Source organism: Mytilus trossulus, chromosome 7, assembly GCF_036588685.1.
Source record: "Mytilus trossulus isolate FHL-02 chromosome 7, PNRI_Mtr1.1.1.hap1, whole genome shotgun sequence".
Lineage (NCBI taxonomy): Eukaryota > Metazoa > Mollusca > Bivalvia > Mytilida > Mytilidae > Mytilus > Mytilus trossulus.
This window is the reverse complement of record NC_086379.1, coordinates 82,851,885-82,876,212: the sequence shown is the minus strand read 5'-3', so window position 1 is coordinate 82,876,212 and position 24,328 is coordinate 82,851,885. Positions and strand designations below refer to the sequence as shown.

At 32.1% G+C, this 24,328-nt stretch overlaps 1 protein-coding gene across 1 annotated transcript; it reads right to left on the bottom strand.

Moving 5' to 3' along the window:
• Positions 1–15,878: 15,878 nt before the first annotated feature.
• On the bottom strand, positions 15,879–24,019 carry LOC134726721 (uncharacterized). Its single transcript, XM_063591138.1, has 3 exons — positions 23,965–24,019; positions 22,894–23,177; positions 15,879–17,090 (listed from the first exon to the last, which is right to left on the bottom strand). Exons 1-3 carry the CDS (start codon positions 24,017–24,019, stop codon positions 15,879–15,881), a joined length of 1,551 nt encoding a protein of 516 aa, XP_063447208.1.
• Positions 24,020–24,328: the final 309 nt, after the last annotated feature.

The window sequence follows — 24,328 nt, the reverse complement described above, 5'->3', positions numbered from 1 at the left end:
GAAGTTATATTATTTACCTTTTAGACGTACACACATTTCCTCGGTATGATTTTTAAAGTTTACTGGACATGCAATTTTATACGCATTCAAAAATGACGTAATCTGTCAATATGCCAATAATTTAGTAGACCACTTGTGGTAAACTGCATGATGATAGTAACTGCGCAGTTACTACGATACCAATATGGTAGAGGTAGAAATAAGTCAATTCGTCTCAAGTTCGAGGAACAGTGATTGTGCTATGTCACAATTTAAATTAAAATTTTCAGAAAACTTGGGTTCGTTGAATTATATCTGAAAATGGGAAAATAATACATTTATCTCTTATATTTCCTGAAATATTACTGATTGAATTCCTTGAAAATGGGTGAACACTTGCATAGGAAGCACATGAAATCGACGAAAAACGTTCAAAAATTACATTGAAAACAAATTTTTAATTTTTATTCTATAGATTTTTCTTAAAATCACTAATTGTTGTTGATTCATAAATATCCGTTTTAATGATATAAAATAATCATTTGGTCACCGACTTCATTTTTTGGTGAATTAACCAATCCGTTAACTTGGGTGTACAACGCGATGATGTTAATAACTATGTTTTTTTCCGACGTTTTTGTGTATTATTTTTCACTAAGTACACCACTTTGCTTTTTAAACCGTAAAAAGAACCATATTATTATAAAAAATAAAACGTTTTTTATCAACAACATATATTTTTTTAAAGATAATTGATAATTTAAAGACAAATTTAAGAACGTTTTTCGCCGAATTTATGTGCTTTCTATACAAATGGGTACATATTTTGAAAGAATACTCCAAATAATATATAAGCTGAAAAAGAAATAAAAACATAATGTTTTCGATTTTTAGATACAGTTCAACAATCCAAAGGCGTATACAAAATTTGCAGAAAATCTGTGTCATAGCCCATTTACTGAAGATTTACCTTAAATAAAGGCAACAGTAGTATACCGCTGTTCAAAACTCATAAATCCATGGACAAAAAACCAAATCGGGGTAACAAACTAAAACCGAGGGAAACGCATTAAATATAAGAGGAGAATAACGACATAACACTAAAATATAACAGAAACGGACAAAGCATCAGACAAAATCACAAGAGAATAACAAATATAACATCAAAACCAATTACATGAATTTGGGATAGCCAAGTATCGTGACACGTCTTATCGCAATGTTAGTTTACACTCAAAAATAAGAGAAAGCAAACGAAGCAACGTTAAAATGTAACACACACACAGAAACGAAATATAATATAACCATGACCATATTCCTGACTTGGTACAGGACATTTTGAAAGAAAAAAATGGTGGGTTGAACCTGGTTTTGTAGCATGCCAAACCTCGCACTTTTATGGCCATGTGAAATATAACATCAAAATGACAAAAAACACCAAGGGCTACAATATAAATAAATTGGAGAATACAATTGACAACGAATCGCACGAAAAGCAGCCAACAAAAGGCAACAAGTTCAAAATTTTAATACGCCAGAAGTGCATTTTGTTCACACAAGACCTACTAGTGACGACCCGATACAAAAGTTTGAAAGCCGAAAGAAGTCAAAAGTTTAACAGCATCGAGGACCAAAAAATAAAACAAGTTGTGCCAAAAACGGCAAGGGTTTTCTGTTAGTTACCAGAACATTCCTATAATTTAGTATAATTTATACTTTTGCAAACAGTAATGATATTGCGTGTTAATATATTTGCTCCATTATAACTAGAGTGGACTCTGATAGTTGTCGATATGAAGTTAGAATGTCTGACAGTTTGATTTGTTTTCTTTTTTTTCCCATAGACATCTATGTTTTATGTTATTTATTGTTGGTACCGGTACTCTGGTATCTTTCGTCTCTCTTTTTCGCTGTCATTGCACAATGACAGCTTGCCGGTATCAAACATGAAATAAACTGGTGACACAATTATATGTTTCACGTGTCCACAATGAATTTAAAAAACACAATCTAAAGGACAGCAATAATGATTATTAATAATAAAAAAAACCACTGGACAATGATATTGTGGGCATGACCTATAGAAATGATCGACAAACTAGAATTTGTTGACATTTATGAAACTGCATACAAAATAGAATTGATCTGTCACACTTTATTCTTTTCAAATTGACATAAGCAGCAAACTAAAAATTACAAATTGCTAATTATTAAAAGTCACTGGACTACGACCTACATGACAGGGCCTCGAAAAAATCGTCAAAATCATATATATTGATAGTAATGCAAATTGTATCAAATATCAATGATCTATCACAAAAATGTGCACTGTCGTTATTCAATATTTAGTTTTAATGTTCTAGACTATGTTGAATTCCACATCTTTGGTTTTGGTTGCTCCATGACAAAAACAGTGAAACATTTTTGATTTGTGGATAGTGGAACAATTAAAGTGTAAGGATTGTCTGCACATCCCAGCCGGAGCCAGGCAGTACTTTTAAACAACTTTGAAGATGGAAGTTTGAAGAGCAATGGTCTAAGATCTTCCTATATTTGTTTACCTTTTCTATGGCACGCGGTCAACAACGTGATTGGATAGGACAATAACTAACAAATCAATTAGTTAATGCATTTTTTTTTATTTGGTTTTTTATTAACAACATAAATACATTTTTATTTCAAATATTGGCTTCTTAAAATATCATTCAGGAGTCCAAGCTCCTCCTGATGCTCCCTGTTACAATCCACTAATAACTCAGGGTAATATCACTTAATCACTTAATATGACTATTCATATGTTTTCTAATAGTTGCAAAAACGTTAATTTAATTTTCAAACATACTCTTCTATTGAACTTTTTGAGAAAATTGAGAAAACATTGACATTTTTCGTCTTTTGATCAGATATGTAGTAGGTGTTGTAAATTGAAAAACCCACAATTGTTAAAAAATGAAGTCCAAATATTCTTCTTCAGAATTTTTATATCCAAATACTAAGTGTCTTATTTTTATCAAAAAAGTTATTCTACTGTTCTTTAAAACTTTATTTATTTTATTCCAAAACAAGTCTTAAATACGGACACAAGCAGTGAAATAACTTCTAATTTCTATCATATTCAAACCCCCTTTTCATATGGACCAATAATTGAATTTCTTCTAACTTTATCTGGTTTAATATCCCAAACAAAATTATAACATCTTTTTTCTATTTCTTTTAAACATTTCTCTAGAACTTTAAACAATTGAAAATTCCAAGTATATATTGTAACATTCTCATATAATTCTTATTAATTATGCATTTGCAAAAAAGTAAAATGCTGTATGGTCAACTATAAAAAAAAAGTTTTCTAAATGTATACAAATTGATGTCTTGACATCAGAAAAATGAAATAAATCTACATTTTCAAAACATTTCATAACTCATTTGTGTTCGATTGAAAGAAAGAACATTCTTTTTTTTTATATAATATTAGTCATACAATCTTGGTAAAGTTTATACAAAAAACAGCTGCGCCATGAGCGCATGATACACACGTTGTCTTGTATGCAATAATCATAAATGGTTTTTGAGATACATGAAGACATGTGAAAACACCCTTTTTTACAAAAAAAAATTCAATATTTCTAAAATGAATTTTGAATCATCACCATAAATTATACAGATCTTATGATAAATATAACTAAAGAAGTGTGTGAAGTTTTAGGCAATAATCATCAATCGTTTCTGAGAGACAGCTTGTCATGTGAAAGCTCCCCTTTTTTTTTAAAATAAAAAACTCAATTTTTCTAAAAGAAAATTTGAATCAAAACCAAAAAGTATACAGATCTTTAGATTGATTTAATCAACAAGTGTGTAAAGTTATAAGCAATTATCATCAACCATTTTTGAGATATGACGCGACATGTGAAAACCCCATCCCCCTTTTTTACAAAATACTCAATAACTGAAAAATAAATTTTGAATCATCACCAAAAATTTACAGATCTTTAGATTAATATAACTAAGAAGTGTGTGAAGTTTATAGCTATAATCATCAATTGTTTCTGAGAGACATCTTGTCATGTGACCCCCCCCCTCTTTTTAACTGGAAAATAAAATTTTGAATCATCACCAAAAATTAAAAAGTAAAATCACAAAAATACTGAGCTCAGAGGAAAATCAATTAGGAAAGTCCATAATACATGGCAAAATCAAATAACAAAACGCATCAAAAACGAATGGACAAGAACTGTCATATTCCTGACTTGGTACAGGCATTTTCAAATGTAGAAAATAGTGGATTAAACCTGGTTCTATAGCGCTAACCCTCTCACTTTAATAACAGTCTCATCAAATTCTCTTGAGGTCAATATTACTTAAAATTTAAGCGATTATCATAAATCGTTTTTGAGTTACAGCACGACACGTGAAAAAATCACACCCCTGTTTTAGTTACTAAGTCCCGTAACTCAAAAAGTGTTAATCTTATTTTCACCAAAAAGTATACAGATAATTGACCATTATAAGGAACAACTGGTAAAGTTTCATGAAATTTGGACTAGTCGTTCTCAAGTTACGGTGCGACATGTTTACGCCGGACAGACGGACGGACGGACGCCGGACATTTGTCTTACCATAATACGTCCCGTTAAAATTTAGTATAAAAATAAAAGACATGGTTTAAATGCAAATTACGAAACCGAATGTCTTGGTTGTGTAAAGCTAAACTCTAGGTCACATATAATACGACCTTCAGCAATGAGAAAACCAAACCGTATAGTATAGGTTTTATATGATCTTCTTTCTAACAAATAATGTGAGAAACAATTCAAACGAGAAACCCAACGATTAAAAAAAAACGAAAATCAGACAGCAAATAAAACAGATAGCAAACTCTGAATAATAGAAGAACCTGACTACGGACAGGAACATAACGAATGTGGCGAGAGCATCAAAATATGGAAATGTGGTTTGATTCCCACTAATGACTTTGATGTAAATAACAGATACTTTCTACTTTTTCACGGACTTCAAAAATGAACAAAACCCACACTGCATTGTAAATATCAAATGACCCGACATGTCAAAATGTATAGATGTGGTATGATTGACAAAGAGACTACTTTCTACCAAATGACTTAGATGCAAACAACTATTTTTTTTTTAAAAAACAGTTAGTTTTAAATGAGCCGCCATGTCAAAATGTGATGCAATTTTAAACGTGAAAACTAGCATCCTGGTCTTCGAATGAATATGATATGCAGCACAAAACACAACAACAAAATTACAGGCTTTTGGTTTGTATTAAGTGCATGCAGAATGTGGTAGGGTTAAACATATTTGGAATGCTCAAACAGCTTTTACGTTCTTTGGACAGTGGAGTAACTGTATGTGCAGCATAGTATAATAACCTTTAAAAGATTAGATGAAAATGGCTAGTCATCAGATTACTGCAAAGCATACAAACAGCTAACAAAAACTGAAGTAAACAAAGTAAAGATCAGTTTTCTGTAACAACCAACCATTTCATATGTTGGCACATATAGTAACCGATTTTCCTAAAACAAAGCCTTAGCATGCAATTTGGTAAAAAAAAAGTCAGAAAACTGCCCACCAAAATGTTGCTAGGTCTTGGTTGCAATGCCAACCAGGTCAATGACCTTTTCCGTATTTCTTCGGGAATTTCTCAATGAAAAAAAAACCTACATTGCAATCATTTGGAAGCAAAACAAGATTTTATTGAACGATATTTAAAAAAAAATATTCAGGAACTTGATAATTAATAAACAAAACAGTAATGTCAAATATTTAGTTCCAATTTCAATAAGAACTACCGCTCCGGGTAAGATATTTAGGACAAAAGACCAACATAAGGTAAAATTAATATAATTTTAAGCACTCATTTATTGCCCGTGAAACTAAAAACATATCATAAGAAGTTGGAAATTAGTATGGCGTTCATTATCACTGAACTAGTATATATTTGTTTAGGGGCCAGCTGAAGGACGCCTCCGGGTGCGGGAATTTCTCGCTACATTGAAGACCTGTTGGTGACCTTCTGCTGTTGTGTTTTTTTATTTTGGTCGGGTAGTTGTCTCTTTGACACATTCCCCATTTCCATTCTCAATTTTATAGTATTTACCTTTAAGACGTACACAGATTTGCTCGGTATGATTAAAGTTTACTGGACATGCAATAATGTACGAATTCAAAATTCAAAGATGACGTAATTTGTAAATATGAATAAACAGCCCATTTTTAGGTAGACCACTTGTGTGTTAAACTGCATGATGATAGTAATTGCGCAGTTACTACGATCCCAATATATTAGAGGTAGAAATAAGTTAATTCGTTTCAAGGTCGAGGAACAGCTAGAGATTGTGTTTGTAATAAAAAAAAATGCATAAGACTTGGGTTCGTAGAATTACATCAAAAATTTCTACACAGAAATTTTATACAATATATTACTATGTCCTTTTAGCACCTGCATTTGGTGGCTCCTGTATTTGGATAACTACATATCAATCTTATGTATGTACTTCAGACACAAGGAGGACTATACTATAGTAATTATGTTATAGGTATTAGTTTATACTTGTGTTGTAAAAGGTTAATTTTTTTAGATTTCTGTGAAGAGGCTTGAGTGTCCTTTAAGCACCTGCCTTTGGTGACTCCTTTATATGAACAACAATACTATTTCCTCACATGCATCAGCCAGGAGGAAGGACTTAACTCAATTTTTTTTTCTATAATGGATGTAATGTTGCTTCTGGTGCATTGTCAATAATCACTTAACATACCGGTTTTGATATGTGACTACATGTATTATTAACTCAATTTATATTTCATGTTTTTTTGTCAAATGTATTTCTATTTCTTTGTTTGTTTGTTTATTGTCTATTGCAATTGTGTGATAAAAAAAATCATTGTACTGATAATGCCCGTAATGGGTCCACTATTGGAAATAAAACATATCTTATCTTATCTCTTTGCTTGTTGTAAACTGTAAAAAATACCATATTGGTATTTTACAAAATAAAACAGGAAGTTTTTTTTATCAACAACATATATTGTTTTTAAAGAAAAAATGGAAATTTGATAATTGAAAGACAAATTTAAGAACGTTTTTCGCCGAAGTTATGTGCTTTCTATAAAAATGGGTACATACTTTGAAAAAATACAATCAATTACATATAAGGGGAAAAAAGTTATAAAGACATAATGATTTCGATTTTCAGATTCAGTTCAACAAGCCAAAGGTGTATACAAAATTTGCAGAAAATCTGTGTCATAGCCCATTTACTGAAGCTTGACCTTAAACAGTGGTGATATTGCGTGTTGATATATTTGCACCATTATAACTAGAGTGGACTCTGGTAAGTGTCGATATTAAGATTGAATGTTTGACAGTGTGATTTGTTTTCTTTGTTTTTTCCCAAAGGATCTATGTTCTGTGTTGTTTATTGTTGGTACCGGTTAGCTATCATTGCACAATGACAGCTTACCGGTATCAAAAATGAAATAAACTGTGAGCACAAAGATATGTCTCACGTGTCCACATGGAATTTAGAAAAGACAATCTGATGGACAGCAACGATGATTATTAATTAAAGAAAACGCTGGACAATGATATTGTGGGCATGACCTATAAAATGGATTGTAATCTGGTTCACATCCAATATTGCATTTAAAATTTATGTGTGTGTTACATTTTAATGTTGTGTTTCTGATGTGTCGTAGTTCTCCTCTTACATTTGATGTGTTCCCTCAGTTTTAGTTTGTAAACCAGATTTGGTTTTGGTCGCAATCGATGTATGAATTTCGAACAACGGTATACTATTGTTGCCTTTATTTATTAAGTTTTATCAGGTAACAATATGTCACTGCTAGCTCTTTTACCGCATAGCAAGTTAAAAAAAAGCCGTGACATGACAGGTGTTAAACAATTTTAACGATAAAACTACTGGCCTTAATTCTAATGATTACGCTACAATAAACGTTTAACAACGATGGTTTGCAGCAACAAAGTTGAAGACATATGAAACTTCAAATTAAAGAAAATGATGCATATGTTTTAGTTACTAAATGGTTAGTTTTTATTATAACACTTATGAACATGTACTTTTTTCTCAAGAAAAATCGGTAATTTGTCCGTATGTGGAAGAAATTTACTTTTTTTTAATTGTTTGCTTCCAGTAAATATGAAATGTTTTCCGTATGCATTGAAAAAATCCGGTGATCCTAATACGCATGAATCTGTCATTGAAATAAACTCTTTACTTATTGTACATGTTATACATTTGCTCAATATACATGTTTCTTTGTTGATTGTTTTCTAAGGTGACATTCAGTAAACTACGGCTTCAAAAACGTTAATAAATTAGCTGCCATATTTTAACATTATAACAGACCGAGAGAAAATTAATTTTGATGATAAAGCGATATGGATGCGTAAAAAAATGATAAAATCGTGCAGAAAATACCAAGTTTATTAGGGCTTTCCACTTTTCCGTGGAAAGACCTATTTGATTTCTTCTGATTATTATTATTTTTCTATTTTTTTTTTCTTCAGCCTAATTTTTTTCCTTCGCTGTTTTTTTTGTTTCGCAAGATGTCGCTTAGATTTTTGGAATATGATATCAAACAGTTTATACTCTTTTAAAACCGACTCTCCTTAACCGAATACTTTCCCATATAAGAGTTATCTCCCCGAACACTGTTTTTCTTGTTATCTCTAAGGCTTCGCAACCGTATAAGAAACCGACAAATTTATTTATCAAAATTGCTCGTTATATCCTCAGGATGTTCTGTTTTATTTTGACCGAATCTTTCCGGAGATTCCATATGAGAGTTTGTATATGATATAAGTGTTTTGCATTTCTAACTGGTAAACCATAAGTGATAGAGACCTAGGGTCTTTTGATTTAAGATCCTTGGTCCAAAAAAATGAAAATCTGGTCAAGGTCAAAGGTCAAGGTCAAATTCTAAATTTTGATTTTGGCTTATTTTCACTCTTTTTCATTAACTTTATAAGATTTTGACAAATCTTTTTTGCTGAATTATTAGTTGCGACATGAAAAAGAGTGACTTTTGATTTAGCTTTAATCGACTTCGATTTCGATTTCGATTGAAGGACGCATGTACTCTTCCTCCAAAGGGCATCAATATTGGCTGAACACGATTTGTGGCTGAAAAAATTTATACATCAATGGTGTTTCTAATATGGTAACAGGGCCTTTAAATTATATGAATTCCTGTTCCCTAATGAACCAGGTTTTCCTGCTGCCAAATGAAGCAGACAAACATGACCCATCATTGTTATATTTGGTTGATACATTCAAAAATACCTTCCGTTATCTGGATGATATTTTTTCGTTGAATAATCCAGAGTTCTCTAAATATACTTCAGAAATTTACCCAAAAGAACTTACTTTAACTAAATCTAACATAAACAGCAGCAGTTGTCCTTTTCTAGATTTAGACATTTCAATTTCAAACGGTAAACTTCACATTAAAATTTACGACAAATGAGACGATTTTTCATTTCCTATTGTTAATTTTCCTTTTTTAGACGGCGATGTGCCTTTGGCTCCATCATACGGTGTTTATATATCGCAACTCGTTCGGTTTGCCCGTATGTGTTCTGATGTCATATATTTTAACGAACGTAATCAATGCATCACTGGTAAATTGTTGTGTCAGGGATTTCGATACCATAAATTACTTAAAACTTTTACTCAATTCTTTCATAGATACAAAGATTTGATTAGTAAATTTGGCTATACATGTAGAAAGCTTATTAAAAATGGTATTTCACATCCTAAATTTTATGGTAATATTGTACTTAAAGCGAGGAAATCACTATGTGATCCTTGTAAACTCATCGAACCTTTAAACACACTTATAAGTAAGGGTTATCGTACCAATATTGTAATTAGATCTCTGAATATAGTTCCCATTGGCACTAATATTGATTTTGCCATTAGCAAATTAAAACATAACTAAATTTCATTATCATTTGAGGCGAGATGTATAGAGACACAGACACGTTAATTTTATTTCTATAGAAGTCGCTCCTCACTATCCTACTACCTGTCGATACATTTATTTTTGGCATTGCACAAGTCATGTCTTCTTTGACTACTAATGACGTTAAAATTCTAAATCCCTGGGATGTGTTTTAGTTGATTTTAGTCTCTGATGCATGACTTTTTTATTATTAATTGGTTTTGGCTTTTAACTAGCTGTCAGTAACTGCGAGTACTCTCAAATCGTATTTTCTTGTTAATTCGACCTGTTGATACTGTTTATAATGCTTTTTTGTTATTTTTTTATTTATATGGATCTTGTCTGTATACCAGCTTTGATTATTTTTAATATCTTCAATTTTTCACTACATTTGTAAAAACTTCAAGGTTATATTTATTATTTAAAACCGGTTTTTGTCTCAGGTAAATATTGATCAATATTTTCGAAGGGTTAAATATTTCTCAGTGGTGTCCTGCCATGGCTTTGTTTGAACTTATTTGTTTGCTTTTTGGTCATGAATGACTGTCTCTAATATTTTATTAACTGTGCATTTGTATTCAGATATCGCAGATCAAATTTATTCGTTCATTCTGTAATCATTTAGGTTTTTTGATCGAGTTAAGTCTGCCAATTGATATTTTATCGTGTGTATTTCTATGTTGTGATGTTATGCTTTTGTTTCAGAAAAAGGGAGAATGTTTGGATCCATTAAAACGTTTAATCCAGCTGCAAATGTTTGCACCTGTCCTAAGTCAGGAATCTGATGTACAGTAGTTGTCGTTTGTGTATGTAATATATACGTGTGTCTCGTTTCTCGTTTTTTTTATATAGATTAGACCGTTGGTTTTCCCGTTTGAATGGTTTTACATAAGTAATTTTGGGGCCCTTTATAGTTTGTTGTTCGGTGTGAGCCTAGGCTCCGTGTTAAAGGCCGTACTTTGACCTATAATGGTTTACTTTTAAAAAAATTGATATTTGGATGGAGAGTTGTCTCATTGGCACTCACACCACATCTTCCTATATCTATTATAGCGGTAAGTTTATTGAATCAGGCGTTGAAATTCCTCTTCGAATTTGAACGTCAAGAGAAGCATTTGGACAAAAAATCTCCAAATCACTTTTCTTTCCCTACTAGATCTCATATCGTGGTGAGCATTTTAAGTTTTTTGAACCATTGACTAACAACGTTGTCACAGCAGAAAGTTTATATTCCTATTTTTTTTGTATCTAGTTTTAAAAATGTGTCCGGTGACCTGGCCAATCAACCAAGATGGCCGCCATGGCTAAAAAAAGAGATAGGGGTAAAATGTAGATTGTGGCTTATAACTCTGAAACCAACGCATTTAGAGCAAATCTGACAAGGGGTTGAATTGTTTATCAAGTCACATCAATCTACACAGAGATTTTCAGATGAATTGGATAATTGGTTGTTGTGTTGCTGCCCCCCCCCCCCCCCCCCTGTTTTTTTGGTTATTATCTTGAATTCTTTTATAGATAGAGATAAGCTGTGAACAGCAATAATGTAACAAGATCTACAAATAGGTTAGTTAACATGTCCAAAATGGTCAGTTGACCCCTTAAGGAGTTATTGCCCTTCATGTTCAATTTTTTTACATATTAATTGATTTACTAAATTTTTGTAACTTTCTCTGTTACTAATGGGCAAATATAAAAAAGAAGATGTGGTATGATTGCCAATAAGACAACTATCTACAAATGATCAAAATGACACAAACATTAACAACTATAGGTCAAAGTACGGCCTTCAACAATGAGCAAAGCCCATACCGCATAGTCAGCTATTAAAGGCCCCGATAAGACAATTTAAAACAATTCAAACGAGAACACTAACGGCCTTATTTATGTAAAAAAAATGACGAAAAACAAATAGGTAACACATAAACAAACGACAATCACTGAATAACAGGCTCCTGACTTGGGACAGGCACATACATATATAATGTGGTGGGGTTAAACATGTAAGCGGGATCCCAACCCTCCCCTAACCTGGAACAGTGGTGTAACAGTACAACATAAGAACGAACTATAAAAATCAGTACATCCCGACACAATAGACACAATGAACAGATCTGAGAGTACTCGCAGTTATCTGACAGTTAGTTCAAAGCCACTAACAACTAATAAAAAAAATCATGCCTCTAAGACTAAACGGATAGAGATAATTGTAAGTAGCAAAAACGGGCAATAAATTAAGAACTTCAAACACAACACCATCATCAAAACACAGTTTTGTCATAAATCCATCTGTGTCTTTTGTTTAATATGCACATAGACCAGGGTGAGCGATAGATGCTCTTAAGAGCACTGGGGGGTAACTTCGATATATTTTTGGTAGGGGTGTGCCATTTTTTCCTCAAAAACGTACCCATTTTAATATAACATTCACTGAAATTTAGTACCTATAGTTATATAAATATTTAAGAAAGAATGACCTATACTTATATACAATATTTAAAATATGACATTAAAACGTCATTGAAGATCAAATCAGGAGACAAATTTCCGGGGTTCATTTGGGAACTTATTTGAAAGTTCAAATTAATAATTGACCATTAATAATGTAAGATTCTCAATAGCATATTTATATGATATGTAAATTATATTCCTAATCAATATACAGTTTTCAAACGTAAATGCATTTTAATATAGGATGTCATTAAAAAGGAGGGTCATTCTTATATAAAATCTCGCAAAATTATGACCCATATTTGGCACATCCCCGTATACCCAATAACTGGAAGTTACCCCCCCCCCCCCGTGCTTAAGAGCCTCTAGTTATAATTATTTCTAAATTGCTGAGAGATCCAGTTTCAGGATTTTCTCGGTCCAATGTGGCCTTATTCCAATGTCTATGCTTTCATCTGTTTAGACAAAAAGGTGAGGTGATTTGTGAAATATTGTTTGTAGCTTAGTGGATAGTTATAAATTGATGGAAATCGTTTACTTTACACTGGTGACCGGGTTCAGAACTAAAATCAGATAATCCATAAATTAGAAATTTATTTAGAAAATTCTCTTTGACAATCTGTCAGACTTATTGCCTATTTTTGTTTATAGGACATAAGTTATAGTGTAATCATGTAGGGATCGTGGTGGTGACATGAGAATAGGTTGATAAGATTCCAATGGATAACAGACAGTTCATCATCTCATAATTAAATTTTTTAAGAGTAAAACAAATCGAAGTGTGCAATTGGGTGACAATTTTTACGATGTAAAATGCTGCTATAACTTACTGTAAATAACAATAAGACATTTCATTCAGACACATTGTTTCAACTCCAAGCCAGTTGAAAAACTTGGTTAATAGAGATTTAAAATTAAAGCCAACCAGTCTATGCTTTTTCTTTATATAAACGTTTAAGTCTTGAATTTTAAAACAGCAATGGTTGAGCTTCCAAACCTCTTGCACAAATCAATGGTTGTTATTTAGTAAATGTACGTCATGTATGCATTTTTCTTTTTTTTATGTTTGCTTTATTGTTTTGTACATGAATCACGACGCTAGTTTTTTTTTTAATATTTAACATCTGTCATATTGTCATGTTTGTGCTTTTTAAAGCTTGCTAAGTGGTATTGGTTTTGCTTATTATTGAAGGTCATATGGTAACCTAAAGTTGCTAACTTCTACTTCATTTGGGGTCTCAAGTAAAGTTGCCTAATTGGCAATCATACTACATCTAATTTTTATATTGTAAGCTTGAAGGTATCAGTACTAATTGTCTTAAACACATACTACAACACAGTAATTTAATTTAACACAAAATATTACTTTTATAACAATTATTCAGCTGCACATACATACATCAAAAACATTAAGGCCCAATATGGCTTACATGTATTCAACATAGGTTGTACAAATGATTTACTCCAAAATCAAGGATAATAAAGATAACCTGTATTACTTTTAACATTCCTCTTCTACACATTGTCTTTGAAAATATTACACAATTATTGATTTTTTTGAGTTAGATGTATACTTTTATCTCAAACTGAACCTGAACAGAAAAGAAATTGAATATGGGATGCTTAAAGTCCAAAGGCAAATATTTCATGCATTTCAGGACAAGAAAAAAATTGGGCGAGTCTGCTGAAATTATCCCCACTTTAGAGTCAAATACAATCATGTAAAATATAGTGACCGACCTAAATACTGAATAATTATAGCAATATATAACAATATTAGGATTCAAAGGAACTGTATATATTTTTAATCAATTTTGGCTCTTTAGTTTTCTACAGTTTTTGAGGAGAAAATGATTTACCTGCAGATCTGTTATCAAATATTTTTTTTTGGGACGTTATTCACTACTATTATGTCATCGCATCATCATTCCAAAAGCAATTTGCCTACTCATAAGTAACCAACCATATAAAACAAAAATAACAGAACAGATGTGCATATACCTTTACAATTGATAAATGCTGAATTATCTACAATAATTTACTTTGGCAAAACAAACATATCTACGTGTTTTCTATAGACTACATTACAAAATAGAGTCGAAAGGTACCTAATGGACAATTAGAGTCATAAGTAAAAAAAACCTTGACAAGGACATGACAAATAAGTTGTTATCACAGAGATATGTCTCCATGGTAATGAGATTTGTCAATGCTAATACTACCGCTAACAAATTATTATCAACTTATCACTAGTGGTTCTCTATAAACTTAACTTATCACAAATTAACACATGAAAACTAAGCAAAAGTTTCAGTCAATAGACCACGACTGAGGGGTCGGGGCCAAATAATCTCCATCGTAATGAGATGTTTCAATATTTATACAACTGCATACCAAATATCTTTGACTTACCACTAGTGATTCACCATAAATACAAAATCACTTGCTAATACATTGTTGACTCCGCATACTAGAAACAGCTTACCTATGTCTCGCTTTTTGACTCCGTCAAGCGACACAACAATGAAAGACCAAAATACATACAACAGTACACAAAACATAAAATAAAGAAAGTTCAAAATTGAGCAAAACGGAACCAAACAAACAACCATAGAGATTTCTGGTGATCCGGAAGGGTAAACATATCTGCTCCTTTATTATCCCTCGTAAACGAGTTTATCATAAAGATATATGGACTATACATACCTAATTATATGACAATCTGCATGCATAATTGTTCCCGATGACGTACCCGATGTATCCTTTAAATCATAAGCATCTAACTTTCATAGGGTAGTTTAGAATTTGCTCAGGTAGATATAGGAATATATGGTATAGTTGTCAAAGGTACCAGGATTATAATTTAGTACGCCAGACGCGCGTTTCGTCTTCATAAGACTCATCAGTGACGCTCATATTAAAATATTTATAAAGCCAAACAATTACAAAGTTGAAAAGCATTGAGGATCCAAAATTCCAAAAAGTTGCGCCAAATACCGCTAAGGAAATCTATCCTTGAAAAAAGAAAATCCTTAGTTTTTCGAAAAATTTAACCTTTTGTTAACGGGGAATTTATAAAAAAAATGACCACATTATTGATATGCATGTCAACACCGAAGTGTTGACTACTAGGCTTGTGATACCCTCGGAGACGAAACGTATGAATGCCAATGAGACCACTCTCCATCCAAGTCACAATTAATAAAAGTAAACCATTATAGTTCAAGGTACGGTCTTTAACACGGACCCTTTGCTTACACCGAACAGCAACCTATAAAGGGCCCAAAACATTACTTGTGTAAAACCATTCAGACGGGAAACCCAACAGTCTTATCTATATAAAAACGAGAAACCTTTAAGAACCGCATAAGTTAATGACAATTACTGAACATCGGATTCCTGACTTTAAACAGGTGCAAACAATTGCAGCGGGATTAAACGTTTTTTAAAATGGTATCAATATACTACAGATCGTTTATCAAATCAGTCATTGACCTATTTGCTGATGCTTTTTTCTTCACCATCTTTATAATTTCAATATGTTCCTTCTCATTTTCTTTAGCTAGAATTCTGTCGATATACTCATCCATATTTCTTACAGCTGGCTGAAGTGCCTCATTTTGCAACTGCTTGATCCAATCGCCTGCTTTCTGAATCATTTTATCCAATTCCAAAAGTGACTCGCGCAAATTAACTTTGTTTTTATTAATCATTTCTTTGTAGCCTTCTGCACCTTGCATTGCAACAGAGTATTGCATCTTAATATCACTTAAAGTTTGCGTTTCACTGACAATTTTTGTTTCGTGTGATAATTTTTCTAGTGCGTGTTTGTCGCTGTAGCAGCTACAACTGGTACACTTTTTCCAAGTCATCATTACACAGGTCAAAATTAAACAGTCTAATACTACTTTACAATCATAATGACACGTCGCATTACAGTGTTTGCAGTTCAGGCAATAAGATTGTCTCGAAACAGTAGTCGGTCTTTGAACTTCTTTCGTAATTGTGAAGTTCTTGTTTTTTTCAATATCTACTTCATGTAATTTTAGAGCATTTTCGTCTCTCTTAATGTGCAATATTTCAACTGCTTGATATCTTATTTTTTTTTGAATGTTGTCTAATTGAATTTCTAGACTTTCTCTTGTATTCAGAACAGTTTTTGTGTTTTCAACCGATATTTTACCGATTGTTTGCAGTTTGTCAAAAAAATTCTTAAAACTTGTATTTCTTGCCTTCCATTCACTTTCATTCGATTCACTGTTGAATAAATTACCATTTTTAAATCGGAAAACCATATCTTCTTTATATGGAACTTTGGCTTCAGTTAGAGCGTCGAGTGCCTGTGGTTTTCCTGCTTCTCCGTCATCATTTGTAAGTAAGACAAAAATGTTATCACTTATATCCTTTGCAAAAATCTCCAAAATACTTGAAAATACATATTGCTGTGAATCGGTGAGTCTTTTATCAGATAATTTCATAACCAAACATAAGGCATCTATATTCTGAATTCCTTTCCTAAAGAGATGTTTCACCATTTCTATAATTGTTTTATCGAAATTTGTCCCTCGTACGTCACCAAATCCTGGAGTATCAACAATACATAACTTGAACCTAACTGTTGATCCGTCTTTTCTTGGAATTCGATAACAGGTAATTTGATCCGTCAAACTCATAGACTAAAACGTAAAAAGATAAAATATAACGAAGGAGCTCTACCGCAAAATGATCCGGAAAATAGCAAGAAAGAAGAGTATTATTTTTTGTCAATTATTATTCTTAATTAGGTCTTTTAATAAGTGGTCTTTATTTAAAAAAAGTTGTTGGCATGACACTGGTGGTGTTCTTCTCAAATATTTTATGTTAGTATGATATTTAACCCCTATCGGGAGGATTGTGTCTTATATTCATATGATGAAGACATAGTCTTTCAATCAGTTCAATTAAGGTCTGAAGCTGACATGTCAGTTAACTGCTAGTAATCTGTTGTTATTTATGTATTACTGTCATTTTGTCTATTTTCTTTTGTTACATCTTCTGACATCGGACTCGGACTTCTCTTGAACTGAATTTTAATGTGCGTGTTGTTATGCGTTTATTTTTCTACATTGGCTAGAGGTATAGGGGGATGGTTGACATCTCATTAACATGTTAAACCCCGCCGCAATTTTGCGCCTGTCCCATGCCAGGAGCCTCTGGCCTTTGTTAGTCTTGTATGGTTTTTAATTTTAGTTTCTTGTGTATAGTTCGATGTTTAGTATGACGTTCATAATCACTGAACTAGTATACATATTTTAAAGGGGCCAGCTGAAAGACGTTTATGGGTGCGGGAGTTTCTAGCTACATTGAAGACCCTTTGGGGGCTTTCGGCTGTTGTCTGCTTTATGGTCGGGATGTTGGCGCTTTGACACATTCCCCATTTCCTTTCTCAGTTTGATTAATTTGGCCCTATCTAACTATTATGATTCTAGTGTCACTGGTGAGTCTTTTGTACACAAAACGCGTGTCTGATGTCCAAAATTCTAATCTTTGAATTGCTGATGAGTTAATTAGATATACATATAAAGTGAACATAAAAATAAGAAGATGTTGTATGCATATGATTTACAATGAGACTCTCCACAAGACACAAAATGATTCAGAAATTTAAAAATATACGTCACCGTAGGTTTACATTCAACAGTGAGTAAATCCAATATAGCATAGTCAAGGAAATGACAAATATTTTAGAAATTCCAAACAGTCACATAAACTAGCATCCTAATTTATGTAAATGATAATAAACGAAAACTGATATGTACATTCAACGACAACAACTAAATTACAGGTTCTTGACTTATGACAGGCACGTACAGGATGTGACGCAGCTAAACTAGTTTGAAGGCCTAACCTGGGACAGTGATGTAACGTACAGATCTGTGACTACTGGCATACCACTTTATTTTTAAAATACACTCCGAGGGTTTGAGAGATTTGCTAGCCGCGATGTAGCATTTCTGTACCGTGGTAGGGTACATTAAATATCGATTAGTCAATCAATCGAATAGTTTTGTAAAACGACGAAATATAAATGCATGTCAACAACCTGTTTTTAATCATTGAAGCAATATCGGTCAATAAGCTTTATTGTCGTTCATCTAGTTGAACTATTAGGTCGTCTTAAATGTTTTGATCAACGATGTTATTTATTTTACGTTATCTGTGATTTATTTGAAACGTTTATGGGCACAAAGTAAGTTTTTATCACATATTTGTGTTCTTTTATTATTTTCAAGACAAGACACAGGGATCAAAACAGAAATAAAGATAGAAAACTGAATAAATTCGATATTTGTCATCGTTTTTGTGAAAACAGTTCATATTATGACGTAATTGAAGAGTCATCAGATACAAATCTTTATGTTTTTTTCATTCATATTTCTTTACCCCGTGCCTTTCTAACCAGTTTGTTTCAGAAATAAAGATAGAAAACTGAATAAATTCGATATTTGTCATCGTTTTTGTGAAAACAGTTCATATTATGACGTAATTGAAGAGTCATCAGATACAAATCTTTATGTTTTTTTCATTCATATTTCTTTACCCCGTGCCTTTCTAACCAGTTTGTGCCAATTATAAATAGTCATCAAACATTTCATTTTATTGGGCCTTCACAAACCTAACATTGTTTGGGCTGATGTTTAGACGAGTTGTATAAAATGCAAGATACAGTCACATAAACAATTATATTTATAAGTACGTCTGAACCAGTGACAACTCTACAACAGATTTATCCATCGGATCACCAGCAGTGATGGTGATACATGGCTATATACATTCTGTGTATATGACTCGTCTAAACATCAGCCCAACAAAGTTAATCTGTAATAAATAAAATTAACGGTACCAATTTTCTTGCACCAGATGCGCATTTCGACAACACATGTCTCTTCAGTGATGCTCGTGGAAAAAACATTTGAAATCCTAAGCTTATATAAAAGATGAAGAGCTATAATCCAAAAGGTCCAAAAAGTATAGCCAAATCTGTGAAAGGAATCAGAGCTTTGCTTGAGGGAGATACATTCCTTAATTTATAATAATTTCTTATATTTTGTAACAGCAAATTTTCATAATTTGCTTACGCATTTTTTGTTCTTCTCTCAACTGATTAACTCGCAGTAGGACAAATAGAATAACTGTACACATTTTAAATCAAATTGACTCCCAAATTTTAAAAAATCAGGCTAAAAATAAGGCGTATCTTCTCTAATTCAGATAAGAACCTACGATGTCGCGGTTATGGTCTGGTCTCGATTACGAACTGCATTAACATTCAATATGTTTATTCTTTACTAATGCTCTTCTGACTAATAGTACCAATTTTGAATTGTATATATATATATTTTAATTTCACCTTAGTACATCCTCGAACAGTTTTTAAAAGGGTGTTGTTTTTTTCAATTGATGCATAATTAAAAAAAAAATCAATATCTGTTATTTCATCTGATGTCCATTTTTTTTAAAATACGCTTTTTTAAAATAATTTATTATGTAGTTAAAATTATTTAATAGATTTCGTTTTTTTTTTATTCTAAACTAAGAATGATCATACAAGAGCTGAGTTTCTTGTTTTTAAAAATAAAAATTTCTCCACTTATGAAAAGATTCCTTTTATTATTAAATTAAACTGCTAACACCTATTTGCCTCTTGTTTGATTTTATACATTATTTTTTTAACGTTACAGTGACTGTTCATATCATTTCGTTTTGTTATGTTCGATTCGTTCCACTTGTCTTACATTCCGTACTTGCAGGTACTCCTCTTTTCACCTCTTTGAATTTTTATTATTTGGTTCAAAACTGATCAAAATTAGAAAAAAAAAATGAAAACTGTTTTCAAATTTTGAATTGATAAGAGTTACACGCACCGAAAATGTTTTATTATGATAACGTTGTATGTAAAAAAAAAACACCCAAAAAAATTCTTATTCGGACCTTTTTAATAAAGAGTAACGATCATCACAGATTTAGTTTACAACCATCCTTAACATTTTTGTTGTTTAGTAACGATCATCATGCTCAAATTTTAGAATGTCTATTTAACGAAAAATTTTATGAATCAAATTTTATTTCAATATCAACGCACTGACGATTAGTATGTAAGAGACAAGCGGTGTGGCTCATATAAACTTGTTACTGCACGAAAATCGTAAAAGAAAAACTGACCCCCATAGTTGTCTCCCATTTTCGGCTTACTGTTAATTTGCGTTACGATCATCCGCTTACCAGCTAACCACCAGTGATAAAATATGTCAATGCTTCTACCTGCAATCGATTTTTTAACGCTTTAGCATCTACATATATTAATAATTTTATCAATTGTAATATATATACATATCAGAAAGATTTGTTTCCTTCGAATCGATAAACGAAATTAAGGCGATGCAAGCATTGGTCAATTACTGATGCTTTATTTTATACAACAATGATTAATAAAAATCTTCAATATGACAGACAATAACCAACAACCATGGCTATGTATTTTAACTTCAAGATATATAATAAACTTTTATAAGATAAAAAAAATAATCTTATATACATTGGAGTTTATAAGATATCTGATATAGTTTATAAGATACCTTATATAGTTTATATGATATTTTATATAGTTTATGAGATATCTAATCTACAAGGAAAACTACATTAGATATCTGATATGTCATATAATATTTCTTATTAAAGAGGGACGAAAGTTACCAAAGGGACAGTCAAACTCATTGATTGAAAATAAACTGACAACTCCTTGGCTAAAAAAAAAAAGAGACAAACAGGCAAACAATAGCACGTAAGACACAACATAGAAACATAAAGACTAAGCAACACGAATCCCACCAAAAACTAGGGGTAATCTCAGGTGCTCTGGAAGTGTAAGCAGATCCTGCTCCACATGTGGCACCCATCGTGATGTGTTATTACAAATCCGGTAAATAGTCTTATTCCTTAGGTCACATTCGTAAAAAAGGAAGGGTTTTGCGATTGGAGAATTTCAACTTCACAATTTGGAACTCTTTGTTTAATAACTTCCTTGTGAGCAGCAATCATCTATCAAGAAAATCATGATAGGAAATACAAGCCCGGGAATATCGTATCGATTGGGAGATATATACCCCGTATGCAGGTCTGCTGAGAAATGAAAAGTTCACAATTGGGAAGCTAAAATCATATCTTTTGTCGTAATAGTTTGTTTTCAACCTAACCTCATTGTCAATTTCTAGATGTAAGTCAATGGTGTGAGGCAGACTTAACTATATCTGTAATATCCTTTACCCCTAATTCGATGGGATAGATTCGTACAACAAAGTCACCAATTTTAGAGAAAACATCATCTATATAGCGAAACTGAAAGTTAAAGGATATTGCTAACTTCTTATATTTCTTCCTTAGAAGTTCCTGTATGAGGTCAGCCTCATAATAATAATAAAAAAATAAGTCGGCAAAAAGAGGGGCACAATTGGTTCTAATTGGAATTCCGACAGACTGTTGAAAAACACGTCCTTTCAATCTTAACAAATATGTTGTCATTCAAGAAATCAAGCATCTTCATAATGTCAGTTTCAGAGAATTTTTAGTTTGAATCAGAGTGATTTTTTACAAAGTAGGATTTATCACTCCCTAAGACAAGATACTTGTATCTACGTTCGCCATTCTTTTTTTTAAATGAAACAAACCAAAACCAACTCTTTCAATTTGTCTTTTAGTATAGAATTGGAAATACTTGTGTAAAGTGTAGAAAAGTCACATGCTTTAATACAATTGCAAGACGAGAGATTCTTAGATTGTATGTACTCTAATGTATGTATTCTTTGGAATTTGTTGTATCCCCATCTAATTCACGTCACCTCTAGAATATGCAGTTTAACAATAGCTTTGGAACCCGACTTTGATTGCTGATAAAATAGCTTTTTAAAAAGATATTCCAAGAAGCACTTGGAAGACCCAGCAATATAGTTAATAAACTATATGAGATATTTTGTAAACTTTAGGAGATATCTTATATTGTTTTCTTTAAAAGATATCTCATTACAGATTATTACATGGCATTTTCCATATTGGCCCTGGTATCAGTCCTAGACTCCCATATCAAGCCAGCGGGCTTTAGTCGGGGGCTGATACCAGGGCCAATATGGAAAATGACATGTAATAATCTATTTATCACATATTTTCATGCTGGGGGAAAAAGAAGGCATATATCACATTATGTTTAATATTTTCAACAAAAATAACATTTGAATAAGAAGAAAAAAAGTGAATCACAGTGAAAAAGTAAAGTGATGTGAATGATTCAACAAATATATAACAATAATCTTATTTTTCAGAGTTGTAAATGTTTATTGTAACGATTCCAATAGGAGCTTGTGGAAGAAAAGATAATGTGGAACATTCTCCACTGTTTATTTTTACATTTTGTTCTGCAGATTCAAAATTTACTATTGTTTTGCATACTTTATTTAGTTCAATACTGTCAAAAATATCATCCTCAGGAAAATCTGCAGGTTTGGCTTCCATACTAGTGGTTGAAGTTGGTTCTTGTGGTATAAATCCTCGGCTTCCTGAACCGATATCAGATAAAATATAAGACATAGTTTGCTGTTGCTGTAATGATGCTGAACTATACTCATTGACTGAAGCAACATTCTTATGGCCTCTCAACTGCATGACTGTAGTAGCAAATACAATGTGCAAAGTATTGTTTAACCATATGGTTTTAAGTAGTGCACCAGGGTTGCCTTAAAGTAAGAATGGGGAGTTAAAATTAGGATAATTAAAAAGGTGCACTAGAATAAAATTGAGAATGGAAATGGGGAATGTGTCAAAGAGACAACAACCCGACCAAATAAAAAAACAACAGCAGAAGGTCACTACTAGAAGATGTTTACATTCAATAATGACACTATATAGAAGATTAAATTACATTTTCCAAAGAATTATACCAGTTCACTGTCTTGAAATTAGGATAATTAAAAAGGTGCACTAGAATAAAATTGAGAATGGAAATGGGGAATGTGTCAAAGAGACAACAACCCGACCAAATAAAAAAACAACAGCAGAAGGTCACTACTAGAAGATGTTTACATTCAATAATGACACTATATAGAAGATTAAACTACATTTTCCAAAGAATTATACCAGTTCACTGTCTTGAAACATGTATGACAAACTTTGTTGATGCTGCTTGACATGTCTTATTCTGTTAAACTAAAAGATATTTTTTTTGTATGTACATGCGCAGTTGTTGAAATTCCTTATCTTGAAGAATATTTAGTCCATTCTTTTCCATCAAGTGCCTCTTAATCGATGACTGAGTTTACTTCAGGCTGTCCGGCTCATACTTCTCATTTTTTCGAGACCGGACAGACATATAAAATCTGGCTAAGTACTGATTAAATTCAGGTACAGATATATCCTGTATTGTCAGTAATTCGGTTTTCTATTTTAAACATTCAGTTAATAATTTTACGTCACTTCTAGAATTTCTCTTTGTGTTGTCATTTTTCATTTCTTCAATAAAATTACTGGTATCATCATTTGATACTGTGATAAACCTCCCATCGTCTGCTTCAGTTGCCATCTTGTTTACAAATAGTATTTGATTGAATGGTTACTTGAAGTCAAACTCGGGGGCATGATCCTGGTTTTCGGGGGCTGATAACCAACCTTGACATCTGGCTATTATTTGTCATGCAAAAACGTACATATTAGTACGAAATATGTGATAATAAACTATATCAAGTTTATAAGATGTCTTATATAGTTTATAAGATATCTTATATAGTTAATAAGATATCTTATATAGTTAATAAGATATCTTATATAGTTCTGATAGTTAATAAGATACCGTATACATTTTATACGATATCTTATATAGTTTATCAGATAT

Excerpts from the sequence above, each read along its gene's own strand:
- LOC134726721 (XM_063591138.1), bottom strand. The coding sequence starts at position 24,019 with ATGGCAACTGAAGCAGACGATGGGAGGTTTATCACAGTATCAAATGAT. Across the intron at positions 23,178-23,964 it reads AGTATCAAATGATGATACCA|GCAACCCTGGTGCACTACTT; the intron begins GTAATTTTATTG and ends TCTTACTTTAAG. Across the intron at positions 17,091-22,893 it reads ACAGTATTGAACTAAATAAA|TCTATGAGTTTGACGGATCA; the intron begins GTATGCAAAACA and ends TTTACGTTTTAG.